The sequence below is a fragment of the Heterodontus francisci genome, unplaced genomic scaffold (genome assembly GCF_036365525.1).
Source record: "Heterodontus francisci isolate sHetFra1 unplaced genomic scaffold, sHetFra1.hap1 HAP1_SCAFFOLD_515, whole genome shotgun sequence".
NCBI lineage: Eukaryota > Metazoa > Chordata > Chondrichthyes > Heterodontiformes > Heterodontidae > Heterodontus > Heterodontus francisci.
The window spans coordinates 246,197-270,381 of record NW_027140266.1 but is presented as its reverse complement, the minus strand read 5'-3'; the positions used below and the strand labels follow the sequence as shown (position 1 = coordinate 270,381).

General features: G+C 50.2%; 1 protein-coding gene across 1 annotated transcript in view; it reads right to left on the bottom strand.

Moving 5' to 3' along the window:
* Positions 1-8,127, bottom strand: part of LOC137359163 (myb-like protein D) — a 45,509-nt gene extending 37,382 nt beyond the window's left edge. Inside the window, exons 1-2 of the mRNA XM_068025234.1 lie at positions 7,914-8,127; positions 7,323-7,491 (exon numbers count right to left, since the gene is read on the bottom strand). Coding sequence (XP_067881335.1) covers positions 7,323-7,491; positions 7,914-8,127 — 383 coding nt within the window. The remainder of the gene's footprint in view (positions 1-7,322; positions 7,492-7,913) is intronic.
* Between the last annotated feature and the right edge of the window lie 16,058 nt (positions 8,128-24,185).

The following is a 24,185-nucleotide window of genomic DNA, read 5'->3' as shown; positions in this document are numbered from 1 at the left end:
TTGAACTTGTTAGTTTTTTCTCTTGCTGAAGTTGTTGTTGAATTTGTCATTGTTTTTCTCTTGAAGTTGTTGTGGTATTTGTCGGTGTTTCTCCTGCAGAAGTTGCTGTTGAATTTGTTGGTGTTTTTCCCATACTGAAGTTGTTGTTGAACTTGTTGGTTTTTTACTCTTGCTGAAGTTGCTGTTGAATTTTTTGGTGTATTTTTCTACTGCAGAGGTTGTTGTTGAATTTGTTGGTGTTTTTCCCTTACTGAAGTTGTTGTTGAACTTGTTGGTTTTTTTCTCTTGCTGAAGTTGTTGTTGAATTTGTTGGTGTTTTTCTCGCTGAAGTTGTTCAGTTTGTTGGTGTTCCTCTTGCTGAAGTTGTTCTTGAATTTGTTGGTGTTTTGCTGAAGTTGTTGTTGAATTTGTCAGTGTTTTTTCCTTGAAGTTGTTGTTGAATTTTTTGGTGTTTCTTGCTCCTGAGATTGTTGTTGAATTTGTTGGTGTTTTTCTCTTGCTGAAGTCGTTGTTGAATTTGTTGGTGTTTGTCTCTTGCTGAAGTTGTTGTTGAATTTGTTGGTTTTTTTCTCTGGCTGATGTTGTTGAATTTGGCACTGTTTTTCTCTTGCTGAAGTTGTTGTTAGTTTAGTTTAGAGATACAGCACTGAAACAGGCCCTTCGGCCCACCGAGTCTGTGCCGAACATCAACCACCCATTTATACTAATCCTACACTAATCCCATATTCCTACCAAACATCCCCACCTGTCCCTATAATGCCCTACCACCTACCTATACCGGTGACAATTTATAATGGCCAATTTACCTATCAACCTGCAAGTCTTTTGGCTTGTGGGAGGAAACCGGAGCACCCGGAGAAAACCCACGCAGACACAGGGAGAACTTGCAAACTCCACACAGACAGTACCCGGAATCGAACCCGGGTCCCTGGAGCTGTGAGGCTGCGGTGCTAACCACTGCGCCACTGTGCCGCCCGTTGAATTTGTTGGTGTTTTTTCTTGCTGAGGTTGTTGTTGAATTTGTCAGTGTTTTTATGTTGCTGAAGTTGCTGTTGAATTTGTTGATGCTTTTCTCTTGAAGTTGTTGAATTTTTTGTTGTTTTTTTCGACTGCAGAGGTTGTTGTTGAATTTGTTGGTGTTTTTCTCCTGCTGAAGTTGTTGTTGAATTTGTTGGTGTTTTTCTTTTGCTGAAGTTGTTGAATTCGGCAGTGTTTTTCTCTTGCTGAAATAGTTGTCGAATTTGTCGGTGTTTCTTGCTGAAGTTGTTGAATTTGGCACTGTTTTTCTCTTGCTGAAGTTGTTGTTGAATTTGTCGGTGTTTTTCTCTTGAAGTTGTTGTTGAATTTGTTGGTGTGTCTCCTGCTGAAGTTGTTGTTAAATTTGTTGGTGTTTTTCTCTTGCTGAAGTTGTTGTTGAATTTGTTGTAAATGCCGGCTAGGGTCTGCAATCCCTTCCATTTTTTCCCGCGCCCGACCCAACCACTGGAAGATTCAGTTAACCTGGCTTCCGTTTTTCACTTTGTTGCTGATCTGCACTAGCTTATAATAACTGTAACAAAACCACCTTTCTTGTCCAAAAATTAAATGAACATTGGAGCCACTTACCTGTGATAGAGCCTGCCTGACCCGGCCCAACACAAGCCCGAATGCCGGACCCGGAACTGCAACCCGACCCGACCCAAACCTAACACAATTCGTCGGGTCCCATCGGGTTCGGGTCGGGTAACTGGCCTTTATTTGCAGGTGTTTATTTCTCCTGCTGAGGTTGTTGTTATATTTGTTTGGTAAACACCATCAAATTCAACAACAACTTCAGCAGGAGAGAAGCAGCAACAAATCCAACAACAACCTCAGCAGGAGAAAACCCACCAACATATTCAACAACAACCTCAGGAGATAAACCACCAACAAATTCAACAACAACTTTAGCAGGAGAAAACCACCAACAAATTCAACAACAACTTTAGCAGGAGCATGGCTCCAACAAATTCAACAACAACTTCAACAGGAGAAAAACACCAACAATTTCAACAACTTCAGCAACAGATTCACAAGGACCAGACCAGAACTGAGAGGGTTTATAACTATGGGGAAAAATTAAACAGACTGGGGCTCATTTCTCCAGAATAGAGGAAGCTGAGGGTTGACCTGACAGAGGGCTTGGAGATTACCAAAGTGGGTTTCGATCAGGTAGACGTAGATATGTTTCCACTCGCGGGTGTGACCAGAACTAGGGGGACTAGTCAATATAAGACAGTCGCTGATAAATCCGATCGGGAATTCTGGAGAAACATCTTTACGTGGAGAGTGGGGTGAATGTGGAACTCACCAGCATGGGGAGTGGGATGAGGCGAATCGTGGAGATGTATTTAATGGGGGAGGGGGAGGGAAGCTGGATAAAGACATGAGGGAGAGAGGAACAGGAGGAGATGTGGATGGGGTGAGATGAAGAGAGGGGTGGGAGGAGGCTCGTTTGGAGCACAAACACCAGCATGAATGCATCGGGCCGAATGGCCTGTTCCTGCACTGTAAATTCTCTGCAGTTCAAGCGAGGGGCAGGAACACCAACACTGTGGGAATAATCAGTGGAGTTGGGGGACTGACTCCTGGGTGAGGGAGGGAACCGGGATCAATGAACAGGTTACAGAAATAGGGAGGGTTGAGGTCCTGGCTGTTTTCGTGGTCTTTCGATGCAGGGAAACGATGACTCGGTACCAATAACTATTTATTATTCTTTGCAACTAACAGGACTTCGTTACCCCTCTCCCATTACCCCATTTCCCCCTCCCCCATTCCTGTAATGTGCTGACCAGAACTGTACACAGTTATTTACTCGAACTGTGGCCTCATTAGTGTTTCAAACAGCTCGAGAAAAACCTCCCTGCTCTTCTATTCTATACATCGGACAATAAAGGCAAGTGTCCTGCAAGCCGCCTCACACACCATATCCATCTGTCCTGCCAGCCTCAGGAATCCGTGGACTCTCACTCCAAGGTCACTCTGTTCACGGACCGAGAGATAATGTTGGAGAGAGAGAGATTGTTAGGTTACATTGAATGAGCAAATGTAAAAATGTAATCATTGGACATTTCTGTATACATAGACATAGGAGAGAGAGGCATGGAGTGTGAGACATCAGGGCAGAGGGAGAAATATAGATGGAGAGAGCATGACAGAGAGAAAGGGAGTGATAGGCGTGGGTAGAGAGATCATCTCTACCTTTGGGCGGCACAGTGGCGCAGTGGTTAGCACTGCAGCCTCACAGCTCCAGGGACCCGGGTTCGATTCTGGGTACTGCCTGTGTGGAATTTGCAAGTTCTCCCTGTGTCTGCGTGGGTTTTCTCCGGGTGCTCCGGTTTCCTCCCACAAGCCAAAAGACTTGCAGGCCAAAAGACTTGCAGGTTGATAATTTATAATGGCCAATTTACCTATCACTAGTATCGGTAGGTGGTCGGGAAATATAGGGACAGGTGGGGATGTTTGGTAGGAATATGGGATTAGTGTAGGATTAGTATAAATGGGTGGTTGATGGTCGGCACAGACTCGGTGGGCCGAAGGGCCTGTTTCAGTGCTGTATCTCTAATCTAATCTCCAGCAATCTCTCCCTGGTAATCTCTCTCCATCTCTATCTATCTATCTCTTCCCCTCTGTTCTACTCTCTCCATCCCTTTTTCCCATTGTCTATCTCTCCCCTTCCCTCTTAATCTCGAACTCCCTGTGTACACTCTCGAGAGCAGAGTTGTCCAACCTTTTCGAGTGGTGGGGGGACGAGCCTCATTACAATTTTTGTCTTACGTGGGGAACAGGTGTGACAATTTCAGAGAGATAAAGGTATTAACATTGTATCTTGCTATTAATCAAAGCAACAACTAATGGGGATTTTTGGGAAGAAGCTCCAAATGAGAAGATTAATTTATTGACGTACTTTCTCGTCACTATGTGGACACTGATTTAGTGAGATGCCTGGCAATTTGTTGCTTGCACAAGATGTCAATGTTTGTGTGCACGCTTTTTGCAGTGATGCAGAGTATTCCAGATAGATGCCCATCTGTCAGGAGTGATGTTGATCACTCTCTATCCCTCTCTCTGTGTTCCCACCTCTCTGTGTTGTTCTGCTCCCCTCTGTGTCATCCTCACTGTCTGTGTACCCCCTTTCTCTTTCAGTCCCCCCTCTCTGCTGTGCACTCTCTCTTCCCCATTTTATTCTCGCACTTTTCTCCCCCTTCTCTCTCTCTCCGTTCCCCCATTTACCACTCTCTCTCTCCCCTCTCCTCTCTCATTCTGTACCACCCTCTTTCTCTCTCCCCCCTCACCTCTCTCTCTCTCTCTGCCCCTTTCTCTCTCTCTCCCCATCCGCCCACCAGTCAGGCAAACCCCCCGCCTGCCAAGACTGAGGCCACATGAACATTAAACCTATACAGCTCCATCATAACCTCCCTGCTCTTCTATTCTATGCCTCGGCTAATAAAGGCAAGTATCCCATATGCCTTCCTAACCACCTTATCTACCTGTGCTGTTACCTTCAGTGATCAATGGACAAGTACACCAAGGTCCCTCTGACCCTCTGTACATCCTACAGTCCTACCATCCATTGTATATTCCCTTGCCTTGTCAGTCCTCCCAAAATACATCACCTCACACTTCTCAGGATTAAATTCCATTTGCCACTGCTCTGCCCATCTTACCAGCCCATCTATATCGTCCTGTAATCTCAGGCTTTCCTCCTCACTATTTACGACACCACCAATTTTCGTGTCATCTGCAAACTTACTGATCATACCTCCTAGGTTCATGTCTAAATCGTTAATGTACACTACAAACAGCAAGGGTCCCAGCACCGATCCCTGTGGTACACCACTGGTCACAGGCTTCCACTCGCAAAAACAACCCTCGACCATCACCCTCTGCCTCCTGCCACGAAGCCAATTTTGGATCTAATTTGCCAAATTGCCCTGGATCCCATGGGCTCTTACCTTCTTAACCAATCTCCCAAATGGGACCTTATCAAAAGCCTTACTGAAGTCCATGTAGACTACATCAACTGCTTTACCCTCATCTACACAACTAGTCACCTCCTCGAAAAATTCAATCAAGTTAGTTAGACATGATCTCCCCCTGACAAAGCCATGCTGACTATCCCTGATTAATCCCTGCCTCTCCAAGTGGAGATTAATCCTGTCTCAGAATTTTTCCAATGATCTCCCTACCACTGATGTTAGACTCACCGGCCTGTAATTACCTGGTTTATCCCTGCTACCCTTCTTGAATAATGGTACCACATTCACTGTCCTCCAGTCCTCTGGCACCTCTCCTGTGGCCAGAGAGGATTTGAAAATTTGTGTCAGAGCTCCTGCAATTTCCTCCCTTGCCTCACATAACAGCCTGGGATACATCTCATCTGGGCCTGGGGATTTATCCACTTTTAAGCCCGCTAAGACCACTAATACCTCCTCCCTTTCAATGCTAATATGTTCAAGGATATCACAATCCCCCTCCTTGAACTCTACACCGACATCGTCCTTCTCCATAGTAAACACAGTCACATGACTGGCTGTCTGCGGAGATTTGAATTTCCAACAAAGGATTCAAACTAACAAAAGCTCCTGGTTTGATAAGACCTCTCTCCTGTCTGTCCTCATCTCACTCTCACCTGCATCGGAAACCACTGAAAACACGTAAACTCAAAGAGAGAAAAAATCTCCTACGTGAACAAGGTTTAAGAAGAATAGTGGGCCTCAATGAAACGCAAGACCATATCTTCAATCAAGGACTACAGAGAGCTCGAGAAACAGTAACAAGATATTGCCTCAAACTGTTCTATTTATCTTTTCTTCTCTTTTCTGTCCCTATTTGCATGTGTGTATTGCATGTGCATGCTAGCATTGGGCGCGTCATATATCCGTAGGCGTTAACCGTATTAGAGTTTATGTTTAAGGTTTAGCAAATTTCATCTTTCTTCTTTAAAGCAAAGAAAGGCTTTGCTTTGCCTTATAATTGGAAAGCTGTGAACAAGGATTCACAAAGGGGGAGCTCAAACCACAGTGTGTTTAAAATGAAACCCTGTTACAGTAAGACCAGGTAAAGATAGTAACAGACCCCAAGACACATTTCTCACCTGGTTGTAACACCCCCGCTCTCTTTCCCCTGCTTTCTCTCCCCCCCAATCTCTCTCTCTCTGCCCCCTCTCTCTCTCCTGCCCTCCCTTATCTCTCTTTCTTCCTTCTGTTTGCCCCTCTCTCTCAACCTATCTCTCTCTCTTACCCCATCTTTCTTCCCCCCACTCTCTCCCCTCCACTCTCTCACCCACTCCCCGTGCTCTGTCCTCTTCCCCTCTGTCTGCCCCCCTGCCCACTCTCTCCCCACCACCCCCAGCTCTCTCTCTCTCTGCCCCCTCTCTCTCTCTCCTCCCCTCCCCCTCCCTTATCTCTCTTTCTTCCTTCTGTCCGCCCCTCTATCTCCCTCTCTCTCAACCTATCTCTCTCTCTTACCCACCACACTCTCCCCTCCACTCTCTCACCCACTCCCCGAGCTCTCTCCTCCTCCCCTCTGTCTCTCCCCCTCTGTCTGTCCCCCTGCCCGCTCTCTCTCTGACAGTTACAGAGAGCGGGAGGGCTCAGCACAGAAGCTTAAGATTACAACTGGAACCATAGTTGGGGTTTCTGCTTGGTCAGTTACGTGTGAATTAGCAGCAGGGGGAGGCCATTTTCCGGCGGGCTTTTCAAAGAATCCGCCGGAAAACCCCGAAATTGTACGAAGTTCGGAAGCCGCTAATCCCGATGTCAGCAGCTGTCAGCTGTGAAACTGACAGCGTGATTTTTTTTTAATGTCGGTCCAGGAGAAGCCGCCAGTGGGAAATTTCTCATCTCTGATATACATCTGCGGACCGGAACCTGGTGGAGAGTGTACATAGAGAGACCTCCCGCTCACTGAAATAACCTTTCTGCAGTTTTGTTTCCAGATAAGATGATTAAAAAGAAGTGACTATCACAGCAAAAGAATATTGTCCGTTATCCCTCAAGGGGGCTGGAATAGAAAGCGATGGATGTTGTGTTACTGTTGTATGAAGCCCTGATTGGACCCCGTCTGGAGTAACTGTGTTCAGTTCTGTGCACCAAACCTCAGGAAGGATATCTCAGCTTCGGAGGAGGGTTCAATTCGGTTCACAGTGAGAGAGTTCCCTCCCAGGAATAAAAACCCCGGATTTCCATGATCAGATAGGAAAACAATTCCGGCAAAATCAATAAACTTCTTGAGACAGTCAATCTCAGGATTCATCAATGTATTGAGCAGACAGAACACGCAATAAAACGTTAAACGCGCACTTTACAATCGGATTTACAAGCACGCCGGATTTTCGGGGAGTCGGACCTGTTAAAGCCCCTCGGCGATCCCTTTCCAAGCAGCGACTCTCCTTGTCTGAATGTCTGTCAATGGAAGCTGCACAGCCAAGCTCACTCCTTGCTGATGTTTTTCCATTGTTACACTCCAGAGCTGTCACCAATGGGACTTTCCATGACACTTCAACTGATTGACCCTGAGCGAAGGTGCAAACATTCCCTCTTCCCTGCCTCAGGAGTACAATTCCGTGTAAGGAGAGGCGGAGAGATTGAGGGAGGAAATTGCCGAGCTCAACACCAAGGCAGCTTTGAAGTCTGGCCACCAATGGAGGAGTGATTAAAATTGGGGGGGTGGGGGATACACAAGAGGGCGGAATTGGACGCATGCAGAAGATCGCAGAGTCTTGTAGGGGCTGGAGGAGGCAACAGAGATAGGGAGGGTGGGGCGAGGACACGGAGGGATTTGAGAACAAGTCTGAGGATGTTAATAATGGGAAATTGGAGGAGCAGGGAGTCTGTGAATGGCAGCACGTCCAGGGGTGATGGGTAAACAAGGCTGGGCGTGAGTTAAGATACCAGCAGCAAACGTTTGCATGAGTATGACATCAGGAAGTGTGAAAGATGTGAGGTCGGCCAGGAGAGCATTGGAATCGTCCAGTCCGGAGGTAACAAAGGCAGGGATGAGGGTTTCAGCAGCCGATGAGCTGAGGCAGGGGCGGAGTCGAGTGATGTTACGGAGGTGGAAAGGGACAGTCTTGGCGATGGAGCGGATATGTGGTCGGAAACTCATCTCGGGGCTCAAACACAACAGCAAAGGCTGCAAAGTGTCTGGATCAGTTGTAAACAGGTACCGGAGATGGTGTCGGTGGTCTGAGAATGGTGTTTGTGTCGGGGACCACAGACGATGGCTTCAGTCTTCCCAGTATTTAGTGGGAGGAAATATCTGCTGATCCAGTACTGGATGTTGGACACACAGTGTGACAGAGCAGAGACAGAGGTTCTCCTTCGACAAGGGCTAACTGTTGTCAGTGCCCCTGTTCTCAGTGCTGACAGCTCCCTGAAGCTTAGGGACCTGTACTCAATGGTAGATCTTTAATGAAACTCCCTCATTCAACATGAGATCGCTTCATCCTGGAAGGGACCAGAGCTGTCGGGTCAGTCTGGGCTCAGCTGACCAATGGTCACTACATAAAGAATGGGATTTCACTTCTCTATTTAACAAAGCGATTGCTTAAAGCTCCCACACCCCAGCGCTGGAAAGACACACCAATAGCAGTATAACATTAGCAGACTTCTAGTCGGAGATTAACCCTTTGCTGACAGTTTGCGTGGGTTAAACAAGGTGAAGGGAAGATGGTGCGATTGTCGAGCGAGGCTGTCAAACACACAGAGACTGAATCACGCGTGTCGGGGACTCGCTGACCGACCGATCTCCTTCACACTTCCACAGGCTCACTAGCCGAGCACTCAACATCTTCCGGATCCAATTCGATCTTTGTGTTTGGGCACTGGTCCCGGAACATCTGGTTCATCTACATTACAGACAGGAGAAAGGAGAGTGTTACTGCAAGAGGGAGGAGTGAATAGAGAGAGAGACAGAGAGAGAGAGAGAGAGACAGAGAGAGAGAGAGAGAGAGACAGAGACAAAGAGAGAGAGAGACAGAAAGAGAGAGAGAGAAATAGTGAGAGAAAGAGTGAGAGAAGGACAGAGAGAGAGTGGGGGGAGAAAGAGAGAGACAGAGACAGATAGAGAGGGACAGAGAGAGAGATACACAGAGAGACAGAGAGAGAGAGACAGAGAGAGACAGACAGAGAGAGAGACTGAGAGAGACAGAAAGAGACAGAGAGAGAGAGAGAGACAGAGAGATAAAAAGAGACAGAGAGGGAGGGAGACAGAGAGAGAGAGAGACAGGGCGAGATAGAGACAGACAGAGAGACATAGAGAGGGACAGAGAGCGAGAGAGGAGAGAGGGAGAGAGAGACAAAGTGAGAAAGTCAGAGAGAGACAGAAACAGAGAGAGAGGGAGACAGTGAGAAAGACAGTGAGAGGGGGAGACAGAGAGTGAAACAAAGAGAGAGTGAAACAGAGAGAGAGAGAGAGAGAGTGGGAGAGAGAGCAAGAGTGCATCAGAGTGAAGGAGAGACAGAGAGGCAGACAGAGAGATAAAGAGAGGGACAGAGAGTGAGAGAGACAGAGAGTGAGAAGGTCAGAGAGAGACAGACAGTGAGAAAGACAGAGAGAGGGGAGACAGAGAGAGAAACAGAGAGAGAGAGAGACAGACAGTGAGTAACAGAGAGAGATAGACAGAGAGAGAGATAGAGTGAGAAAGGCAGACAGAGAGAGAAAGAGAATGAAAGAGGAAGACAGAGAGAGAGAAAGGGAGAGAGAGGCAGAGACAGAGAGAGACAGAGGGAGAGTGGTGGAGAGAGAGAGACACAGAGGCAGAGAAAGAGAGAGACAGTGGGAGAGAGAGCAAGAGGGCATCAGAGTGAGGGAGAGACAAAGAGGCAGACAGAAAAAGAGACAAAGAAAGAGAGAGACAGAGTGGGTGAGAGAGGCAGAGAAGGAAATAGAGTTAGAGTGATGGACTGAGAGAGATAGAGAATGGGGAGAGTGAGAAAGATCAGACAGTGGTAACTGTACCATCAGGAGCCCATTCAGCCCCTCTGGAGCCTGTTACACAGTAACAGGAGGAGGCCCATTCAGCCCCTCTCACCCCTGTTACACAGGAACAGGAGGAGCCCCATTCAGCCCCTCTCGAGCCTGTTACACAGGAACAGGAGGAGGCCCATTCAGCCCCTCTCACCCCTGTTACACAGGAACAGGAGGAGCCCCATCCAGCCCCTCTCGAGCCTGTTACACAGGAACAGGAGGAGCCCCATTTAGCCCCTCTCGAGCCTGTTACACAGGAACAGGAGGAGGCCCATTCAGCCTCTCTCGAGCCTGTTACACAGGAACAAGAGGAGGCCCATTCAGCCCCTCTCGAGCCTGTTACACAGGAACAGGAGGAGGCCCATTCAGCCCCTCTCACCCCTGTTACACAGGAACAGGAGGAGGCCCATTCAGCCCCTCTCGAGCAGTTCTATCTCTCTGCTCCATGAATGGGTTGATCTGGGTGACAGGAAGTTAAGCAGAGGGGGAATTAGAGCTGTTTAAATCTCTGAGTTGGAACTCCCATTCAGTGAATACAGACAGTGAGAGGGAGGATCTGTTGTCTCCCGTGTTTCTCCTCAGTACAGTACAGTTTCTCACCCTCTCCACAACGATTCTCTTTGCAGTTTCATCATCCAGATCAGTCATTGAAGTGATCTTCACATTAATCCTCTTGTATTGAGTCTCTAAACACAACAGTCACAACATCAACAGGTTAAATACACCAAGTGTTCAGCACAGGGCACGGTACGTGTTTCAAACTATCTCTCCTCTCTAATTCAAACTCTCTTTCCTCCACTTTATCATCCACTCATTTGTTCATCTGTCTCTGTTATTCTCTCTCTATCTCAACCTGTCTTGTCTCTAATCTCCCCTCCCTGTGTTATCATCCTCTATCCTGTACTCTCTTCTCTGCTGCCCCCTTGTTCCATCTCCCCAGATCATTTGCATTCAGTGTTTACTCCGGTCTCACTCCCCTTTTCCCTGTCTCTGTCTATCTCTCTCTCTCTCTCTGATGCTCTCTGTCTGTCTGACAAAGACAAAGACAGAGAGACAGACAGAAAGACATGGAATGTCTGAGAGAGAGACAGACAGACAGAGAGCGATGGACAGATAGACAGAGACAGATAGAGAGACAGAGAGAGTCAAAGACAAAGACATAGAGAGATAGACAGAGAGAGAACATCACAGAGAGAGTGAGATGAAAGAGGGAGCTGGAGAAACGGAGAGCCACAGAGAAGGAGAGAGGCAGTTACAGAAATGAAATATATTTATATATGAGGGTGAAAGACAGATAAAGGAGAAACAGAGAGAGACAGAGATAAAACTGAGTTACAGAGAGGGATGTGAGATAGAAGCTCAAAGATATTTCTGACGGAGGAGGATTTACATCCCTGTGTTTTCCCAATGATTCCACTCACACTGAACACAAGTGACTGCAACTCCTGTCCGACAGCACAGACAAGACACAGAGAGAGAGAGAGAGAGAGTGAGAACGATGGGTTTTCCTACACAGAACGATCACACAGCTGTTTGGAGACACTCTGTCCTGATATATTTGTGCCAGACTGAGACAGGAGGAGGGATTTAATATTCCTGAAATGTTCTCACCGTCATCAGAAACAGGCTGGGAGTCGGGATGTTCCTCAGGAGTAGACGGAGACCCCGAGTCTGAGAGGATCAAATGAAGACAAGAGGAATTTCACTGGGATTCGGAATGCTGGATGAGTGGACGGAACTGTTTTCACACAGAACCTCCTCTCGTATGTAATCTCACTCCCTCTACACACTGAATCAATGTGTACCAGCCTTTACCGAGGGGAGACACCAGACATCATCGGCTGCAGAATCAGTTACTACTCCGAAAGGAAAAATAAAAACTAACAGAGAAAACTCGGCAGATTATCAAAGTGATCGGCAAAAGGAGAGGGGGAAAGCGGAGTGAGAGAACAAGAGACAGCAGGAGGGAGATAGAAAAGGAGGGAGGGCGACAGGAGTGAGAGGGAAATGAGTGAGGGAGATCTGGAGTGAGTGAGAGCAAGAGAGAGAAAAGAAAACAGCACTGTAATGTTCCCCTTAATCAATACTGATACCCCTCCTCCTTTCCTTCCTTCCCTCTCTTTCCTGAACACCTTGTAGTCAGGAACATTCACTACCCAGTCCTGCCCCTCTTAGAGCCAGGACTCTGTTATTGCCACAACATCATATTTCCACATGGCTATCTGCGCCTGCAGCTCAACAAACTCATTCACCACTCTCTGCACATTCATATACACACATTAAACTGAATTTACAGCTTCTCACCTTCCCTCTTACACTGTCCCTTTCTAGAACGTTACTCTTTTCTACTCCAGTGTTATCTCTCCCTCCTAATTCTCTGTGCGTCTGTGTTTTACTCTGTAATATTGCTCGGTCCCCTATTTTTCCTGATGTATATTAATGACAGAGACTTGGGCGGACAGGGCACAATTTCAAAATGTGCAGATGACACAAAACCTGGAAGTGTTGTGAACAGTGAGGAGGATAGTGAGAGATGTCAGGAGGTCATAGACAGGCTGGTGGGATGGGCAGACAAGTGGCAGATGAAATTTAACGCAGGGAATTGTGAAGTGATTCATTTTGGTCGGACGAACGAGGAGAGGCAATATAAAAAAAAAGGATGCAATTCTGGAGAAGGTGCAGGGGCAGAGGGACCTGGGGGTAAATGTGCACAAATATTAAGAGGAGATTTGATCGAGGTGTTCAAAATCACGAGGGATATGGACAGAGTAGACAGGGAGAAACTGTTCCCATTGGTGGGAGGATCCAGAACCAGAGGACACCGGGTTTAGGTGAGTGGTAAAATTAGCAACAGAGACAGGAAAACCTTTTCACACAGCGAGTGGTTAGGATCTGGAATGCACTGTCTGAGAGTGTGCTGGAGGCAGGTTCAATTGAGGCTTTCAAAAGGGAATTGGATAATTATCATCGGAGAAATAATCTGCAAGGATACGGGGAAATGGCAGGAGTGGGAGTAGGTGAGTTGCCTTTGCAGAGAGCTGGGATGCAGATGATGGGTTCAATGGCCTCTTTCTGTGCTGTAACCAGTCTCTGATTCTATGATTCTGCAATGATAACCCCACAAGGCAGATACCTGAGCTTCCAGAGCCCGCTGGGATAGAGGATGGACCCTCAGTGGATTCTCCAGTCGATTGTTCCTCGGATTCCTGAGTTTGGGAAGTCACGGGTTCTGGAATAAAGGGAGTGAGACATTGCAGAGTGAGACATGGAGAAAAACACAACAGGTCAATAGGATGGTACTAGTGTCAGGAGAATGTTAGATAGCAGTCTTTATAAAACCATAATCTTCCATCCTGTTCACGACATGACTGTATCACACTCCCCTCAGTCCCTGCACCACACTCCCCTCAGTCCCTGCATGCCACTCCCCTCAGTCGCTGCATCCCTCAGCCCCTGCGTCCCACACCCCTCAGCCGCTGCGTCCCACTCCCCTCAGTCTCTGCGTCCCACTCCCCTCAGTCTCTGCGTCCCACTCCCCTCAGTCTCTGCGTCCCACTCCCCTCAGTCTCTGCATCCCACTCCCCTCAGTCTCTGCGTCCCACTCCCCTCAGTCTCTGCATCAGACTCCCCTCAGTCTCTGCATCAGACTCCCCTCAGTCTCTGCATCAGACTCCCCTCAGTCGCTGTATCACACTCCCCTCAGTCGCCAGATCCCACTGCCCTCAGTCGCTCTACCCCACTCCCCTCAGTCGCCAGATCCCACTCCCCTCAGTCGCCAGATCCCACTGCCCTCAGTCGCTCTACCCCACTCCCCTCAGTCGCCATATCCCACTGCCCTCAGTCGCCATATCCCACTGCCCTCAGTCGCCATATCCCACTGCCCTCAGTCGCTCTATCCCACTGCCCTCAGTCACTCTATCCCACTGCCCTCAGTCACTCTATCCCACTGCCCTCTGTCACTATATCCCACTGCCCTCTGTCACTATATCCCACTGCCCTCTGTCACTGTCTCCCACTGCCCTCAGTCACTGTAACCCACTGCCCTCAGTCACTGTAACCCACTGCCCTCAGTCACTATATCCCACTGCCCTCAGTCACTATATCCCACTGCCCTCAGTCACTGTATCCCACTGCCCTCAGTCACTATATCCCACTGCCCTCAGTCACTGTAACCCACTGCCCTCAGTCACTATATCCCACTGCCCTCAGTCACTATATCCCACTGCCCTCAGTCACTATATCCCACTGCCCTCAGTCACTATATCCCACTGCCCTCTGTCACTGTATCCCACTGCCCTCAGTCACTGTATCACACTCCCCTCAGTCAGTGCATCACACTCCCCTCAGTCAGTGCATCACACTCCCCTCAGTCACTGCATCACACTCCCCTCAGTCAGTGCATCACACTCCCCTCAGTCAATGCATCACACTCCCCTCAGTCAAGGCATCACACTCCCCTCAGTCAGTGCATCACACTCCCCTCAGTCAGTGCATCACACTCCCCTCAGTCACTGCATCACACTCCCCTCAGTCAGTGCATCACACTCCCCTCAGTCACTGCATCACACTCCCCTCAGTCAGTGCATCACACTCCCCTCAGTCAGTGCATCACACACCCCTCAGTCACTGCATCACACTCCCCTCAGTCAGTGCATCACACTCCCCTCAGTCAAGGCATCACACTCCCCTCAGTCAGTGAATCACACTCCCCTCAGTCACTGCATCACACTCCCCTCAGTCAGTGCATCACACTCCCCTCAGTCACTGCATCACACTCCTCTCAGTCAGTGCATCACACTCCCCTCAGTCAGTGCATCCAACTCCCCTCAGTCAGTGCATCACACTCCCCTCAGTCACTGCATCACACTACCCTCAGTCACTGCATCACACTCCCCTCAGTCAGTGCATCACACTCCCCTCAGTCTGTGCATCACACTCCCCTCAGTCAGTACATCACACTCCTCTCAGTCACTGCATCACACTCCTCTCAGTCACAGCATCACACTCCCCTCAGTCAGTGCATCACACTCCCCTCAGTCTGTGCATCACACTCCCCTCAGTCAGTACATCACACTCCTCTCAGTCAGTGCATCACACTCCTCTCAGTCACAGCATCACACTCCCCTCAGTCAGTACATCACACTCCCCTCAGTCAGTGCATCACACTCCCCAGTCAGTGCATCACACTCCCCTCAGTCACTGCATCACACTCCCCTCAGTCACTGCATCACACTCCCCTCAGTCAGAGCATCACACTCCCCTCAGTCACTGCATCACACTCCTCTCAGTCACAGCATCACACTCCCCTCAGTCAGTGCATCACACTCCCCTCAGTCAGTGCATCACACTCCCCTCAGTCAGTACATCACACTCCCCTCAGTCACTGCATCACACTCCCCTCAGTCAGTACATCACACTCCCCTCAGTCAGTGCATCCCACTCCCCTCAGTCAGTGCATCACACTCCCCTCAGTCTGTGCATCACACTCCCCTCAGTCAGTACATCACACTCCTCTCAGTCACAGCATCACACTCCCCTCAGTCACTGCATCACACTCCCCTCAGTCAGTGCATCCAACTCCCCTCAGTCAGTGCATCACACTCCCCTCAGTCACTGCATCACACTCCCCTCAGTCAGTGCATCCAACTCCCCTCAGTCAGTGCATCACACTCCCCTCAGTCACTGCATCACACTCCCCTCAGTCAGTGCATCACACTCCCCTCAGTCACTGCATCACACTCCCCTCAGTCAGTGCATCACACTCCCCTCAGTCACTGCATCACACTCCCCTCAGTCACTGCATCACACTCCCCTCAGTCAGTACATCACATTCCTCTCAGTCACTGCATCAGACTCCCCTCAGTCACTGCATCACACTCCCCTCAGTCAGTACATCACACTCCTCTCAGTCAGTGCATCACACTCCCCTCAGTCAGTACATCACACTCCCCTCAGTCAGTGCATCACACTCCCCTCAGTCACTGCATCACACTCCCCTCAGTCAGTGCATCACACTCCCCTCAGTCAGTTCATCACACTCCCCTCAGTCAGTACATCACACTCCCCTCAGTCACTGCATCACACTCCCCTCAGTCACTGCATCACACTCCCCTCAGTCAGTACATCACACTCCTCTCAGTCACTGCATCAGACTCCCCTCAGTCACTGCATCACACTCTCCTCAGTCAGTACATCAAACTCCTCTCAGTCAGTGCATCACACTCCCCTCAGTCAGTACATCACACTCCCCTCAGTCAGTGCATCACACTCCCCTCAGTCACTGCATCACACTCCCCTCAGTCAGTACATCACACTCCTCTCAGTCAGTGCATCACACTCCCCTCAGTCAGAGCATCACACTCCCCTCAGTCAGTGCATCACACTCCCCTCAGTCACTGCATCACACTCCCCTCAGTCACTGCATCAGACTCCCCTCAGTCACTGCATCACACTCCCCTCAGTCAGTACATCACACTCCTCTCAGTCAGTGCATCACACTCCCCTCAGTCAGTACATCACACTCCCCTCAGTCAGTGCATCACACTCCCCTCAGTCACTGCATCACACTCCCCTCAGTCAGTGCATCACACTCCCCTCAGTCAGTTCATCACACTCCCCTCAGTCAGTACATCACACTCCCCTCAGTCACTGCATCACACTCCCCTCAGTCACTGCATCACACTCCCCTCAGTCAGTACATCACACTCCTCTCAGTCACTGCATCAGACTCCCCTCAGTCACTGCATCACACTCCCCTCAGTCAGTACATCAAACTCCTCTCAGTCAGTGCATCACACTCCCCTCAGTCAGTACATCACACTCCCCTCAGTCAGTGCATCACACTCCCCTCAGTCAGTGCATCACACTCCCCTCAGTCAGTTCATCACACTCCTCTCAGTCAGTGCATCACACTCCCCTCAGTCAGTGCATCACACTCCTCTCAGTCAGTGCATCACACTCCCCTCAGTCAGTGCATCACACTCCCCTCAGTCACTGTATCACACTCCCCTCAGTCAGTGCATCACACACCCCTCAGTCAGTGCATCCAACTCCCCTCATTCAGTGCATCACACTCCCCTCAGTCAGTGCATCACACTCCCCTCAGTCACTGCATCACACTCCCCTTAGTCAGTGCATCACACTCCCCTCAGTCAGTGTATCCAACTTCTCTCAGTCAGTGCATCACACTCCCCTCAGTCTCTGCATCACACTCCCCTCAGTCAGTGCATCACACTCCCCTCAGTCAGTGCATCACACTCCCCTCAGTCACTGTATCACACTCCCCTCAGTCAGTGTATCACACTCCCCTCAGTCACTGCATCACACTCCCCTCAGTCAGTACATCACACTCCCCTCAGTCAGTGTATCACACTCCCCTCAGTCAGTGCATCACACTCCCCTCAGTCAGTGCATCACACTCCCCTCAGTCAGTGCATCACACTCCCCTCAGTCACTGTATCACACTCCCCTCAGTCAGTGTATCACACTCCCCTCAGTCACTGCATCACACTCCCCTCAGTCACTGTATCACACTCCCCTCAGTCAGTGCATCACACTCCCCTCAGTCAGTGCATCACACTCCCCTCAGTCACTGTATCACACTCCCCTCAGTCAGTGTATCACACTCCCCTTAGTCAGTGCATCACACTCCCCTCAGTCACTGTATCACACTCCCCTCAGTCAGTGTATCACACTCCCCTCAGTCAGTGCATCACACTCCCCCCAGTCACTGCATCACACTCCCCTCAGTCAGTACATCACACTCCCCTCAGTCAGTGTATCACACTCCCCTCAGTCAGTGTATCACACTCCCCTCAGTCACTGCATCACACTCCCCTCAGTCAGTACATCACACTCCCCACAGTCAGTGTATCACACTCCCCTCAGTCAGTGCATCACACTCCCCTCAGTCACTGTATCACACTCCCCTCAGTCAGTGTATCACACTCCCCTCAGTCACTGCATCACACTCCCCTCAGTCAGTGTATCACACTCCCCTCAGTCAGTGTATCACACTCCCCTCAGTCACTGCATCACACTCCCCTCAGTCACTGCATCACACTCCCCTCAGTCAGTGCATCACACTCCTCTCAGTCAGTGCATCACACTCCCCTCAGTCACTGTATCACACTCCCCTCAGTCACTGTATCACACTCCCCTCAGTCACTGTACCACACTCCCCTCAGTCACTGTATCACACTCCCCTCAGTCAGTGCATCACACTCCCCTCAGTCAGTGCATCACACTCCCCTCAGTCACTGTATCACACTCCCCTCAGTCAGTGCATCACACTCCCCACAGTCAGTGCATCACACTCCCCTCAGTCAGTGCATCACACTCCCCTCAGTCAGTACATCACACTCCCCTCAGTCACTGCATCACACTCCCCTCAGTCAGTGCATCACACTCCCCTCAGTCAGTACATCACACTCCCCTCAGTCACTGCATCACACTCCCCTCAGTCACAGCATCACACTCCCCTCAGTCAGTGCATCACACTCCCCTCAGTCAGTGCATCACACTCCCCTCAGTCACTGCATCCAACTCCTCTCAGTCAGTGCATCACACTCCCCTCAATCACTGCATCACACTCCCCTCAGTCAGTGCATCACACTCCCCTCAGTCACTGTATCACACTCCCCTCAGTCAGTGCATCACACTCCCCTCAGTCACTGCATCACACTCCCCACAGTCAGTGCATCCAACTCCTCTCAGTCAGTGCATCACACTCCCCTCAGTCACTGCATCACACTCCCCTCAGTCAGTGCATCACACTCCCCTCAGTCACTGCATCTCACTCCCCACAGTCAGTGCATCCAACTCCTCTCAGTCAGTGCATCACACTCCCCTCAGTCACTGCATCACACTCCCCTCAGTCAGTGCATCACACTCCCCTCAGTCACTGTATCACACTCCCCTCAGTCAGTGCATCACACTCCCCTCAGTCACTGCATCACACTCCCCTCAGTCAGTGCATCCAACTCCTCTCAGTCAGTGCATCACACTCCCCTCAGTCACTGCATCACACTCCCCACAGTCAGTGTATCACACTCCCCTCAGTCAGTGCATCACACTCCCCTCAGTCAGTACATCACACTCCCCTCAGTCAGTGTATCACACTCCCCTCAGTCAGTGTATCACACTCCCCTCAGTCACTGCATCACACTCTCCTCAGTCAGTACATCACACTCCCCTCAGTCAGTGTATCACACTCCCCTCAGTCACTGCATCACACTCCCCTCAGTCAGTACATCACACTCCCCACAGTCAGTGTATCACACTCCCCTCAGTCAGTGCATCACACTCCCCTCAGTCAGTGCATCACACTCCCCTCAGTCACTGTATCACACTCCCCTCAGTCAGTGTATCACACTCCCCTCAGTCACTGCATCACACTCCCCTCAGTCAGTGTATCACACTCCCCTCAGTCAGTGTATCACACTCCCCTCAGTCAGTGCATCACACTCCCCTCAGTCACTGCATCACACTCCCCTCAGTCAGTGCATCACACTCCTCTCAGTCAGTGCATCACACTCCCCTCAGTCACTGTACCACACTCCCCTCAGTCACTGTATCACACTCCCCTCAGTCAGTGCATCACACTCCCCTCAGTCAGTGCATCACACTCCCCTCAGTCACTGTATCACACTCCCCTCAGTCAGTGCATCACACTCCCCACAGTCAGTGCATCACACTCCCCTCAGTCAGTGCATCACACTCCCCTCAGTCAGTACATCACACTCCCCTCAGTCACTGCATCACACTCCCCTCAGTCACTGCATCACACTCCCCTCAGTCAGTGCATCACACTCCCCTCAGTCAGTACATCACACTCCCCTCAGTCACTGCATCACACTCCCCTCAGTCACAGCATCACACTCCCCTCAGTCAGTGCATCACACTCCCCTCAGTCAGTGCATCACACTCCCCTCAGTCACTGCATCCAACTCCTCTCAGTCAGTGCATCACACTCCCCTCAATCACTGCATCACACTCCCCTCAGTCAGTGCATCACACTCCCCTCAGTCACTGTATCACACTCCCCTCAGTCAGTGCATCACACTCCCCTCAGTCACTGCATCACACTCCCCACAGTCAGTGCATCCAACTCCTCTCAGTCAGTGCATCACACTCCCCTCAGTCACTGCATCACACTCCCCTCAGTCAGTGCATCACACTCCCCTCAGTCACTGCATCTCACTCCCCACAGTCAGTGCATCCAACTCCTCTCAGTCAGTGCATCACACTCCCCTCAGTCACTGCATCACACTCCCCTCAGTCAGTGCATCACACTCCCCTCAGTCACTGTATCACACTCCCCTCAGTCAGTGCATCACACTCCCCTCAGTCACTGCATCACACTCCCCACAGTCAGTGCATCCAACTCCTCTCAGTCAGTGCATCACACTCCCCTCAGTCACTGCATCACACTCCCCACAGTCAGTGTATCACACTCCCCTCAGTCAGTGCATCACACTCCCCTCAGTCAGTGCATCACACTCCCCTCAGTCAGTGTATCACACTCCCCTCAGTCAGTGCATCACACTCCCCTCAGTCAGTGTATCACACTCCCCACAGTCAGTGCATCCAACTCCTCTCAGTCAGTGCATCACACTCCCCTCAGTCAGTGCATCCCACTCCCCTCAGTCAGTGCATCACTCTCCCCACAGTCAGTGTATCACACTCCCCTCAGTCAGTGCATCACACTCCCCTCAGTCAGTGCATCACACTCCCCTCAGTCACTGCATCACACTCCCCTCAGTCAGTGCATCCAACTTCTCTCAGTCACTGCATCACACTCCCCTCAGTCAGTGCATCACACTCCCCTCAGTCAGTGCATCACACTCCCCTCAGTCACTGCATCACACTCCCCTCAGTCAGTGCATCACACTCCCCTCAGTCAGTGCATCACACTCCCCACAGTCAGTGCATCACACTCCCCTCAGTCAGTGCATCACACTCCCCTCAGTCACTGCATCACACTCCCCTCAGTCATTGCATCCAACTTCTCTCAGTCACTGCATCACACTCCTCTCAGTCAGTGCATCACACTCCCCTCAGTCAGTGTATCACACTCCCCTCAGTCAGTGCATCACACTCCCCTCAGTCAGTGCATCACACTCCCCTCAGTCACTGTATCACACTCCCCTCAGTCACTGCATCACACTCCCCTCAGTCAGTGCATCACACTCCCCTCAGTCAGTGCATCACACTCCCCTCAGTCACTGCATCACACTCCCCTCAGTCAGTGCATCACACTCCCCTCAGTCAGTGCATCACACTCCTCTCAGTCACTGTATCACACTCCCCTCAGTCAGTTCATCACACTCCCCTCAGTCAGTGCATCACACTCCCCTCAGTCAGTGCATCACACTCCTCTCAGTCACTGTATCACACTCCCCTCAGTCACTGCATCACAGTCCTCTCAGTCAGTGCATCACACTCCCCTCAGTCAGTGCATCACACTCCCCACAGTCAGTGCATCCAACTCCTCTCAGTCAGTGTATCACACTCCCCTCAGTCAGTGCATCACACTCCCCTCAGTCAGTGCATCCAACTTCTCTCAGTCAGTGCATCACACTCCCCTCAGTCAGTGCATCACACTCCCCTCAGTCAGTGCATCCAACTTCTCTCAGTCACTGCATCACATTCCCCTCAGTCAGTGCATCACACTCCCCTCAGTCAGTGCATCCAACTTCTCTCAGTCACTGCATCACACTCCCCTCAGTCACTGTATCACACTCCCCTCAGTCAATGCATCACACTCCCCTCAGTCAGTGCATCACACTCCCCTCAGTCAGTGCATCCAACTTCTCTCAGTCACTGCATCACACTCCCCTCAGTCAGTGCATCACACTCCCCTCAGTCAATGCATCACACTCCCCTCAGTCAGTGCATCCAACTTCTCTCAGTCAGTGCATCACACTCCCCTCAGTCAGTGCATCCAACTTCTCTCAGTCAGTGCATCACACTCCCCTCAGTCAGTGCATCACACTCCCCTCAGTCAGTGCATCCAACTTCTCTCAGTCACTGCATCACACTCCCCTCAGTCAGTGCATCCAACTTCTCTCAGTCACTGCATCACAATCCCCTCAGTCAGTGTATCACACTCCCCTCAGTCATTGCATCACACTCCCCACAGTCAGTGCATCACACTCCTCTCAGTCAGTGCATCACACTCCCCTCAGTCACTGCATCACACTCCCCTCAGTCAGTGCATCACACTCCCCTCAGTCAGTGTATCACACTCCCCTCAGTCAGTGCATCACACTCCCCTCAGTCAGTGCATCACACTCCCCTCAGTCACTGTATCACACTCCCCTCAGTCACTGCATCACACTCCCCTCAGTCACTGCATCACACTCCCCTCAGTCAGTGCATCACACTCCCCTCAGTCAGTGCATCCAACTTCTCTCAGTCAGTGCATCACACTCCCCTCAGTCAGTGTATCACACTCCTCTCAGTCAGTGCATCCAACTTCTCTCAGTCAGTGCATCACACTCCCCTCAGTCAGTGTATCACACTCCCCTCAGTCAATGCATCACACTCCCCACAGTCAGTGCATCACACTCCCCTCAGTCAGTGTATCACACTCCTCTCAGTCAGTGCATCCAACTTCTCTCAGTCAGTGCATCACACTCCCCTCAGTCACTGTGTCACACTCCCCTCAGTCACTGTATCACACTCCCCTCAGTCAGTGTATCACACTCCCCTCAGTCAATGCATCACACTCCCCACAGTCAGTGCATCACACTCCCCTCAGTCAGTGCATCACACTCCCCTCAGGCAGTGCATCACACTCCTCTCAGTCACTATATACAGGACTCTTCAATATTGCTCGGACCATTGACATAGATTTGGATGTGGAGGGCACATTTTCAAAATTTGCAGCTGACTCAAAAGTTGTGAATTATGAGAAGAGTGAAAAGGATGTTGACAAACAGGTGGAAATTGAATCTGAATGCTGAAAAGTGAGGAGAGACTCAACTTGACAGTAAGAAACTGTTCCCATTGACGGGAGGTTCCAGAACCAGAAGATACTGATTTAAGGTGGTTGGGAACAGAAGAAAGGCAACACGAGGGAAAACCTATTCACACAGCGAGAGGTTAGGGTCTGGAATGCACAGTCTGAGAGTGTGCTGGAGGCAGGTTCAATTGAAGATTTCCACAAATGACTGGATAATTCTGTGCTGTAACCAATTCGATGATTCTGTAATGATAACCCCACAAAGCAGATACCTGAGCTTCCAGAGCCCGCTGGGATAGAGGATGGACCCTCAGTGGATTCTCCAGTCGGTTGTTCCTCGGATTCCTGAGATTGGGAAGTCACAGGTTCTGTAATAAAGGGAGGGAGACATTGCGGAGTGAGACAGGGAGAAAAACACAACAGGTCAACAGGATGGTACTAGTGTCAGGAGAATGTCAGATAGCAGTCTTTATAAAACCATAATCTTCCATCCTGTTCACTACATTACTGTCTCCCGCTCCCCTCCGTCGCTGCATCCCGCTCCCCTCCGTCGCTGCATCCCGCTCCCCTCCGTCGCTGAACCCCGCTCCCCTCCGTCGCTGCATCCCGCTACCCAAGGGAATGTGAGAAAGTGGTAAATATAACATTGGGAATTTCAGGAATTATAAACTGGGGCACAGGGGACAAGAATCAAGGAAGATATGTTAAACTGTATTAAACACCAGTTAAGCGTCAACTCGAGTATTGTGTCAAGTTCCAGGCACCTCACGGTGGGAAAGGATGTCAAGGGATTCAAGAAAGTACAGAAAGGTTTTCCGAGAATGATTCTCGGGATGAGGGATTTCAGATACGTGGATAGATTGGAGAAGCTGGGGTTGTTCTCCCTGGAGAAGAGAAGATTAAGAGGAGATTTGATCGAGGTGTTTAAAATCACGAGGGATCTGGACAGAGTAGACAGGGAGAAACTGTTCCCATTGGTGGGAGGAACCAGAACCAGAGGACACCGGTTTTAGGTGAGTGGTAAAAGTAGCAAAAGAGACAGGAAAACCTTTTCACACAGCGAGAGGTTAGGATCTGGAATGCACTGTCTGAGAGTGTACTGGAGGCAGGTTCAATTGAGGCTTTCAAAAGGGAATTGGAATATTATCCTGAAAGAAAGCAACTGCAGGGTGATGGGGAAATGGCTGGGGAGTGGGAGTAGGTGAGTAGCTCTTATCGGTAGCCAGTA